General features: G+C 31.0%; 1 protein-coding gene across 1 annotated transcript; it reads right to left on the bottom strand.

The window, feature by feature from the left end:
• Positions 1–1,209: 1,209 nt before the first annotated feature.
• On the bottom strand, positions 1,210–9,556 carry Drep4 (DNA fragmentation factor-related protein 4). Its single transcript, XM_018539431.1, has 6 exons — positions 9,452–9,556; positions 8,039–8,140; positions 4,855–4,984; positions 3,326–3,537; positions 1,904–2,514; positions 1,210–1,527 (listed from the first exon to the last, which is right to left on the bottom strand). The coding sequence occupies exons 1-6, from the start codon at positions 9,509–9,511 to the stop codon at positions 1,368–1,370; spliced, it is 1,275 nt and encodes a 424-aa protein (XP_018394933.1). The 5' UTR covers positions 9,512–9,556; the 3' UTR covers positions 1,210–1,367.
• Positions 9,557–10,376: the final 820 nt, after the last annotated feature.

Raw genomic sequence — 10,376 nt, forward strand, 5'->3', positions numbered from 1 at the left:
TATATGTATATCGAACTTTACTCTCTTTTTCTCCTTCTGCAATAAAATTTTGATTTGAATTATAGAAATATATATCAAGAAACAACTTTCTAATTCTTTATTAAAAAAAATTAATAATTTTAAATTTATACGAAGAATTAATATAAATACAAATGTGGATTCGCGGAAATTGTGAAAAGTCCTCTATTTATACAAGAATAATATATGGTGTATATATTTGTAATTTTCTCTAAATATAATATATATAGTATGTTAATGTATATATATCAGAACTTTGTTTTGTCTCTTAACGAGCAGTCAGAATAAAAATATGTCTGAAAGATAATCTACTTCACAGTTCGTGGAGCACAAGACGAGCATTAATTCTTTGTCAGAGGTGGATCACGTCAAGAATTAATTAAGCTGATCTAACAGAGGCTCACAGATTCATTTCTGATGTGACATGGGTCTAACGGAGAGCTGTTACACTCGTTAGTAATTTTTATCTACAAGCACTGAACGTACTCAATGCGTAACGACGTATTTGAAACAACAATTTTTCTCTTTCCCAATCTTTAAAATCGTTAGAATAAATTATGATTCTTCCATTGCGTATGACTTATGCAACCCTGTATTCGTAATTGATTTATTGAAATATTTTTAGTTTTTTTGAACAAAATTGCTTCTTAAAAAAAAATCGTTACGTAACTGTACTGATAAAAACAGAGTGATAGAGAAAATCCATCTTCGGAATATAAAAACATTCCAATTGAAAAATTATATAATTAAGATATCATGTAAGAGTTCGATAGATCTTCAATTATTTCTGTTTATAAATATTGTATGTGTTGGAATTTCCTCTTTGATTATTATATATTTTCAGATCTTTTCTCTTAACAACCATCAAGTAACATTTAAAAATAATTGTAAATTCAATATTAATAGTTTTTTGTTTTGTTCAACTCTATTCTATTGAACGTCTCGTATTGTAAAATAATTAAATTCGCAAGTTACATATCAATATAATTTGAAATTAAATTTTTTATCATCCACAAATAGAATCTATGAAAATTCGAACTGTCAATCTTTAAGGAACGGATATTTTATTATTATGTTATTGCTCATTATTTCATGCTGCAATGGAAATACGCTCGATAATATAACATATAATAATCTCTAAATCTATATTCTATCAACAGCACTTAAACGTATTAAATATACTTATTTGTAGAGATCTGAAGAGATCGCGAGCGCACTCTATATGCATTACATATAGGTGCATCATCTCATTCACAATTGTGTACAATTATTCTTTAGCATTCACGTATACAATCGGCACTTTTAAAAGCGTAATATATGTGCCAAATATAATCTCCTGGAATTAGCGCTTATTTATGCGATCCTTTATCGTGGCATACGATATGGACTAGTCTTAAATTCTTCACGGTAAACAGATTGTCGTAACAGTCGTAGATGTCCTCTTCATTGATCGTATCTTGTTGCGAGATTTGCAACAACTTCGGAATAAGCGTTCTGGACCTTTCGATTCTGTAAATGACAAACAATTGGATTGTTTCAAATCTACGATCTTATTAATTTCTCTCTAGTAATGAAATAAACTTCGTTAAACGGTTTTTACGCCGTTTGTTGAATTCATATTTATTACAAAGTAAATAAATTGGTTGCTGTGTGTATAATATTGGGACGAACAGTAAATAATAGAAAATAATCAAGTTTTACCAATTATTGTGCGTCATATATTGATACTGCACATCAAATAAATAAAATTTTTCTAGATTTTTAAATTTTTATCGTAAAACTTTTACACATGCAAGGTTATTAACAATTCCTTTAATTTCAAGTCATCTGGTGTGTTATAACAAATTATATCAATCAAAGACAAATATTACAATCGTTATCTTACTTATGATCCAAATTCCATGTAGAAAATAAGGCAAGGTCCTCCTTGGATCTGTACGGATTAATCTTGTGCCTGTCGCCGTAGGGACAGCCATCGGTGTTCCACCGACCTTCGCATTTGAATTCGCCTTTCTTGTCGCAAATAGCAATCTGCTTTTCTCGCAGTTTCACGCGATAAAGAAAGCTCTCCGAATCGTCGTTCCCTGTTTTCGCGTTTTTCTCGGATGCGAGGCACTTTCTTGCGTCCGTCTCGTCAATCTTATCAAAATCAGCAGTCGCGTTAATATCCGATGACTGAGGTAAACGGAGATACCGTTGACGAAGATATGTTTCATCGTTAATATGACCAAAATTACAGGGACAGTGCTCGTAACATCGAGCATAATCGGTCTCGTCACTGTCGCTTTTAGAGTCAAACTCCGCTCTGCTCCTATCAAAATAATACCCGAAATAGTGATCCTGCTTAAGCTGAAGTTTGAAGAACGCTATTGTATGCAGAAGTTGTTTCCTCGCCTTATAATCATTTATAAACACGTCCGAGCACTTAATCTGCTCAATCGTTTTGTAAAGATAAGTGCGTATTCTATCCTGACATCTGCGGTGCATGTATGCTTCCTATAATAAGTAAAATAAAGGATCAATTTAATTCCAAAGCTTTTTATATATTGTATATGTATAAAAATATATTAAAAGCTTTATTTCTCATTGATTGCATTTTTCACAATATACGATCCCTTGATATTTAAGATTTAAAAATATATTATTTGCAAATTAAAATAATATTAATTAGATTATTTCACTCTTGTTTTTTGCAATGCAAAGTATAAAGAAAAACTGTTTAAATCGAGAAATAAGATTTTTTTTAATTAATAGTTTAAAATATTATATAAATAATTACATATATATAATTAATTACATAAATTAATTATAAAAATGCGTTAAGTAAAATGTGACAAGTAAAAATATGATGTTATTCATAAAGCTTTTATATATGTATATAACTTATTTACATTATAAATATTACATATTTCTAATTTTTCATCACGCGTGCACGTAATGTGCTCTATACCGTAACGCTTTTGCGTGCGGTAAATAGCCAATACCTCAAGCCGTTGAGTTATTTCTCTAATCCCACTCTTCTGCGCAAAAACGTTGCTGTATGGTATAGGGCACCCTACGACGAGCACTTGTAATGAAAAATTCTATGTGTAGCGAGTGGGGCATATTTGTTTATCTCGCTTCGCTCGTGCGCTCGCGCCCGGCCGCGCTATAAACAACTATCCCCCACTGTTACACAATGTACTATTAGTTTACTTTGCAGGCATTGTACAGATAATGCATCCTTAACTGACGTTGCTTGGAATATATAGGTTGTTAATATTTAAGTTTAGTAAAATATTTTTAAAGAGGATATTATTGAACACACCTTTGTCATACAATTGGTTTCCAAATTTTCAAACCACTCCGGATGTTCTTCCCTCGTGTTGAAAGCGGTCTTAGAGTCATCTTTGTTTAATACTTTGTTCAACAAAGCGACTTTTGCTTTAAGATTCTCCGTCAGGAATTGCGTCACCCTGTCGCCAGCAGTGAGGAAATCGATGTTCACGCGTCTCAGTGCATCATAGAGAATGTCCGCGTCTGCGGGAAATCATTCGTCCTTGAAAAAAAAATTGCGCAGCATCCTCGCTCATGTCAGTTAAAGGTCGCGATCTGTTTTTCACGAGAATGCCGCGTACAACTTTGCCAAGGAGTTCGCAAGCTTTGAGAGGCCGATACTGGATTGGAATATTTAATTTTGGCGTTCGATCGAGTGCAATGCATTCATTAGTATATCATGATAAATTTATGAATTTTGGGACTAATGTATTTCAGAAGCGTTCTTAAATTATAGCGAATACGAATGTTATAGATGCACAATTCGAAAATCTCAAGCAGTTGTAGCAAAAAGTTATAACAAAATCATTAGTTTTATACAGTTGCGAATTTGTCAATGATTAAAGACACTAGTTACAATATAACAGCATCAGTTGTAAGTATCAGATGTTTACTTCCAAAGTCCACATGTATATTAAAAAATTGATATTTAGACAGGTTAATTCATTTTCAGATAATTATGTAATAATTTATCTAATGGACAAAAGAAAGAGCAAAGAAGTAGGGAGGGAGGGAGGGAGAGGGAGAAAGAGGGAGGAGGGGGAGAGAGAGAGAGAGAGAGAGAGAATAAATTGACATTTATGGAAAGGTGGAATAACCCAACCTGAGAGAGAATGATTCTCTTTTTTATAGTGAATTCGGTTGGACACACTCAGTGAGCACTGGTGCATATTAAAACTGTCGCATATAGGTTGATGTAAAGATGTATGTTCAATATAAATACAGAAACGAGTTGAACTGCGAAATCCTCAATACACTCTTTATCTATATATTGCGCTGTTAAATAAAACATTTAAAAATGCTAAATATTTGCATTTTACACTTATTAAATTAGTGTACGGCTAATTATGTATTAGATATTAACAACTAATTGTGTATCAGAGCGCATTAGTGAGTCCAATCAAATTCCCTATTAGAAATATAAAAGATTAATGCAAAACTTTTAGCAAATAATAACAATTTTCAATCATCTAAAAAGACAACAAATTGTTAAGTTGAGTACAATTATTTTAAAATAAAAAATCTATTAGTCATTTTCTACGTGATAATTAACTTCATAACTCTCTCTAGTTCTTTAATTCTGTTATAGCAATTATCTTCTCTATAAATCTAAAAAATTCCTTAGTATACAATAATTATGTTATTGGTTGACCCTAAAATGACGAAAGTCATCTCAAAAGTAGAATATTCAAATTCTGAACACGTAATATAATATTTTTTGTTAACATTGCTATATAATATGTTACTTCCAGTTTCAAATCGTGCTTAATAATATTAATTATATTACGTTGTTGTACTAACCGGATAATATTTTTTCCCCTGGCTTCTGCAAGATCAAAATAGTCTGTGGTTCCAACGTACAAAAATATTCTTCGTCGATCAATGATCCGTCTAAAAGAAAAACATTCACTTCCGCTGGATCGTTAGTTACCTACAAGAGAAAACACAAAATCGATTAGTTTACCATTCTATTTAATTAATTCTTTTTGGGCAAGGAGTATGTATTACGTTCTGTATATTTACATTGCAGGAATCTTTCTTTTCTTCTTTGCTCACGAATTAATTAATGTCCGTAAACTAACAATTTTGAATTATTGATGAGGTAATACAAGAGAATATTTATTATCTCAAATAAACGTCAAAGCTATATTATAATCCTGTTATCTTCTCGAAGGAAATGTAAATAATTTTCTGAAGGCTAAATACAAGGTTTTCATTAATTTTTACATCACTTCTCTTAGCATGACGATGTTATTCTCACATTTTTCTAACGATTCTAAATAATAGAGATCGATGCTGTAATTAATTGTGGATTGTGTTTATCTTATAAACTTTCAACTTTTCTTTTCAATAGCGAAGAGTTGTTAGAAGTATAAATTATTTTCACAAATTATTATCAGAAAATTATTTAATCGCATTACGTCAAAATTATTATCAAGTATAATGTAATATTACTTATACACAGTAAAAAAAACATTTATATTAAAACTGTTCTTTTTATACAATCTTAAAATTTTTTAGATATTTGGGTGTTAATTTGTAATTGTGTTATTCAAGCATTTTGTGTTAAAGTTAAATTAACATAAAATTTTAAGTGAGCCATTTTGAAACAAATGCCAAATATTAAATTTAACAAATCTTATGGAGAAATCTATCGTTTATTATTTATTATTTATTACGTACAATAATGCTATCAATGCATATTTTAATATAATGGAAACGTTATTTCGTTAGTTTAAAACTGCTGCCATAATAATAATTTTTTAGTGATATATGTATATTTAGTAATAATTTTTAATTTTATTTGAACATATTGCGTAAGATTTAATTTAAATTATTTCTAGAAATGTTATTCAAGAATGTCAATTTAAGAGGTAAATATTTATAATTTTGCGTAACCAGGATTGACATTGACCTAACAAACTATTTGGGTCGACATTTGAGCCAGCGCAAAAAGCAAATTCGCGACCTTAACACTGAGATTACTTCCTGTCCCTGGCCCGGCTGGTTCGATAAAGCCAGCGGTTGCGGCCAACCGGATGCGAATTTCAAGGACGCGCTGAAACTGGATCGACCTATCCGTGAAATGCTCTCATCGACTACGTTATATGCTTCCAACTTCTTTCACATTAAGGGCAGTCTTTGAAAAATGTACTCAATATGAACAATTGACCATAATACATTTCGATCAAAATACATTTACTAGTCTCTTTATTGATATTTTCATCACTTTATCGTAACTGTATTCATATTGTCATACCAAAAAAGATATAAAATATTTAACGCACTAAATACCACAATTAAGTGACATTTTATTTTTCCAGTAATTTATATTTCTTTTTATTATTTTATAAACAATTAAACAATTGAATCGCTTACTAACTTTAATTACAGAAGCAAAAACTTTTTGCTCGAGAATATCAATATGTATAAAAATTATATTATTCGCAAGTATAAAACACGTAGTACATTGTTAAAATTATAATGTAAAATTACACTTAAATTGAATCAGTTTTAATCATTTTTATAAGTCGCCATTACTCTTTCACATACGTTGTTAATTTAATTAAAATTGAGTTAGACAATTTAATTCAAAAAATATATTATTTACTTAAATTTAGTTTATTATTTGCAAATTGCATACGTTAATACAGACGTAGTTTATTTAGTAATTAACAAATTAATCACAGAAATGTTCATACATATGACAGTTAAGAGTAACAAAATGTTATTTAATGAGAAATTGGATTATCATTGCTCTTTTGATATAACCTTAACATACATAAGTAAGATTTTATTTTCCTGAGTATTTTTAACTACATACGCCATATCGTATCTGCGCTTAATGAAACGATATTTCAAGAGTACTGTCAGCTTGCATAATTTCTACAGAATATTCTTGTTACTTGATGCAAGTTTCTGCACATCTCTTTAATGAATGGCTTTCTATTTTCGCAACACTATATTAAGCAAACACTATGGCCTATACTACTGTGTTCCAATTTACTACTCCTATTAATCTAAAGATTGTAGCGCACAATCATATAAAAGTCATCATGGACAATACTGATTGCAAAATAACTTAGAAGAAAGTCGGGACAAAAATAACTACAATACATTATAAACATGATTTAAACGATTAAGTGGACGCATAATGAAGAGAAAGAAATGCATTGAATGAGTATGTTGACAGTTTAGTAAATCTATACAACAATGAATCGTTTAGTGCACATGCACGGTCACGCTATTCCTGCTTTCGACTGCAAGGACAGATTCCACATTCCACGAAGCCATTTAATGACCGTAAATCGAACAGCAATGACTGGACTTAAGGTCATTCAATTGCATCGGCTTCTGTTTTCAATTTGCATTGTATCATGATTGTTTTGTTATTATAAACAATGCAGATATTTTAAATTTAAAAAAATGATATTCAAAATACTATTAATGAGTTTTTTTTCAGTATATTTTAATCAAAAGTATCTACATAATAATTACATGACGATTATCCTGAATGGTCTAAACAATATAAATTACTCTTTTATTTTAAATAAAAAATATTAACGAAAAATCATTAGGATCGTATTATACACATGAACAAGAAAGGAAAAAAAGTCTTTAGCAGTTAAGTTGAATTTTAAGTGCTTATTGCAATATGTGAAATTATATACTACTTATGTAGTTATTTACGTAACAATAAGCATTGAATATTTACGTGAATCAGCACTTTAAAATATATAAATTTAGTTCAAATCTATGCCAGTCACCGACATCTAAATACATATTCGATAAATGTAAATACGCGACATTTACATGACAAACTTTGTTACGTTTTCGCGTTACAATTAAGTACAGTTTACATTGTGTGAAAATATGTTGAATTATTCATAAGATATGGTTTTTGTTACGCGACGCACATACAAACGCATCGTTCGAAATTAGCTTACTGTTAACAAAAGACTATTTTATATTAATATATACTTACATTTAACTTTAAACATGCCTTCTGTTTCAAATCCTGAAAATTTCGGCAAGCAATACCGATTTTTCGTGTACGATTCACATCGGTCACTTTGTAGCCTTTGAGCTGAAATGAATTTGTCAGCTGAGAAATTATAGAAATTAATAAAAAATTTTACATGGGTGAAATATTTAAAAATATTTATCCCAGTCAAAAAATGCTGTACAATCTGCAATGAAATATACAATTAATGAAGCCTCCTGGTATACCACTTATTTGCTACATGATACAATTAAAAAATAGTCATTTTTTAATTGCTTGTAGGAAAAAAGACTTAAAAAAAGAACGTATTTCTATTATTCTTCTATAATCTATTATACATCAAAATTACACTTCAAAATTAAAATAATAAAATTTTAATAATTTAAAGTTTAAAGAATATAAACTTATTTTCTGGAAAAACTTAGTTTTTTGAATTGTGTCGTTACAACAAGTAGCAATACATCGAGTAATAATTAGTTTAATAAAAAGTAAAAGACGATATAAAAAAATATATATAGTATATATATATATAAGTAAAAGTACAATATAAAATAAAATAAATCAAATAATAGTTATTATAGTATTGATAATTGAGATGGAATAGCAAAAATTAAATTCCGCTTCTAAAATAAGTTGCATTAAGGGACGTCGGGTATTATTAGATTATTACAGATCAAGTAACCGCGTAATTGCACTCTGTATCACGTTCAAGGCCATCGGATTTCAAAGCATTGCGCGTGCACAATTTCTTCGAGTGACCTACATTTTATATTCAATGGTGCCCAGTCGAGGCCACTCGACACGTCATGTCAAAATGCAAATGTCATGAATAATGAAACCGCTGATACTAAAATTCATCAAATATCCTCATACGTATTATTATCTATGTACACACACACATATATATGTGTAGTTGATTAACGACAAAATTATAGCTTGAATACAAATCGTGATACGCCATTAATATCTGCATTCTTGTATGAAAATGCTCTTTAGTAATAATCTTTACATGTTAACACATACTAAAAAAATAAATACAGAAATAGCTTGGTATACACAATAATATAGTATTAGTGGTAGAAGAGAGAGAGTAATAAATGCTTTACTAGATATACTGAACACTTGGATATTATGATAATTCGATAGTTAAGAAGATTTTTTTACATACATCAAGTCTTATTTAATTCCAGAACGCAGCTTAATTACATAGTTTATTAGCAAATATATCATTTAATAAATATAAATATTTAAAAAAAAAAAAGAAGTTGTGTCTTTAAGAGATGTTTCGATTGACAGTCGCTCTTCAAGAATGCAATTAAAGCGCGCATTCTACTCCGATACATCAGATACTTATCGCGCAACTGGCATGCAAGATAAGCAGCACGTGTTGCGTACCTCGCTTTTGCAGGACGAGATGTCCGTCAGACGGCGAAAGCAGTCGGCGATGAGAGACATGTTTCGTCGACGGAGACTGATGTGTCAGGCGGGAGAGAGACGAGGCTGAACCCCTTCACCCGTATCGCACCGCACCAAACTCTCCTGACGTTTGCTTTTGCACGCCGCCGCGTTACCCCACTCACACTGACCCTGACACTGTTGCTCTTATCGGGCGTTCACGGACATTCGGATAACATTCGCGCAGTTGTAAGAGAATAAAATAAAATATAACTACTTGCATAAAAAACAAGTAAGGGAATGCGAGGAAAAAAGAAATTATTGATTGAGAGATAAATAGGCAGACAGTGAGAGCAGTGAAGAACAACTGCTGCCGCATCAGGTAGCAGACGGACTATTAGTAACTGGAACTGGTTGTGAGGTTTCGTAGTGGGGTCGCTGTGAAAACGGCCGCTACCACGCAAGTACTGTGGAACTGGTACGTAAGAACGAAGGTCGAGGGAGAGAAGAGTGCGGCGAGGCAAATGAGAGATAGACAGAAAGAAAGAGGAAGAACTAGCGGTTCCAGCATCAGTGAAACACGAGGAAGAAATGCATTCTGGTTAACACATAGGAGATGGAGAATCGGTATATACATATACCGAAAGATGCGCCTGCGAACTGGAGGTTCACTATGCGTTCTGAAACGTAACAGAGGGCAGCATTTGATAGAAAAGCAGACAGCACGAAAGTACCTTACAGATACCGACGTGAATATTCCTCTGAAAAAATTTGAAATAAAGTATTTTCTGCATAAGTCATCATAGTACTATTAATTAAAAATGCAGTTACACATAAGTAAAAATATATGTATTTATATAAGAAAAATGTATTGAATTATGTGTATGTATATATAGATATTGTAATAAAAATTTGAATATAGATT

Source organism: Cyphomyrmex costatus, unplaced genomic scaffold (genome assembly GCF_001594065.2).
Source record: "Cyphomyrmex costatus isolate MS0001 unplaced genomic scaffold, Ccosl1.0 scaffold214, whole genome shotgun sequence".
NCBI lineage: Eukaryota > Metazoa > Arthropoda > Insecta > Hymenoptera > Formicidae > Cyphomyrmex > Cyphomyrmex costatus.

Bases quoted from the DNA above. Each gene is read 5' to 3' on its own strand.
- Drep4 (XM_018539431.1), bottom strand. From the start codon at position 9,511: ATGTCTCTCATCGCCGACTGCTTTCGCCGTCTGACGGACATCTCGTCC. The intron at 3,538-4,854 runs GTTAGTACAACA...GATTTCCCGCAG, and splicing joins AGGGGAAAAAATATTATCCG to ACGCGGACATTCTCTATGAT. The intron at 2,515-3,325 runs GTGTGTTCAATA...TACTTATTATAG, and splicing joins AAACCAATTGTATGACAAAG to GAAGCATACATGCACCGCAG.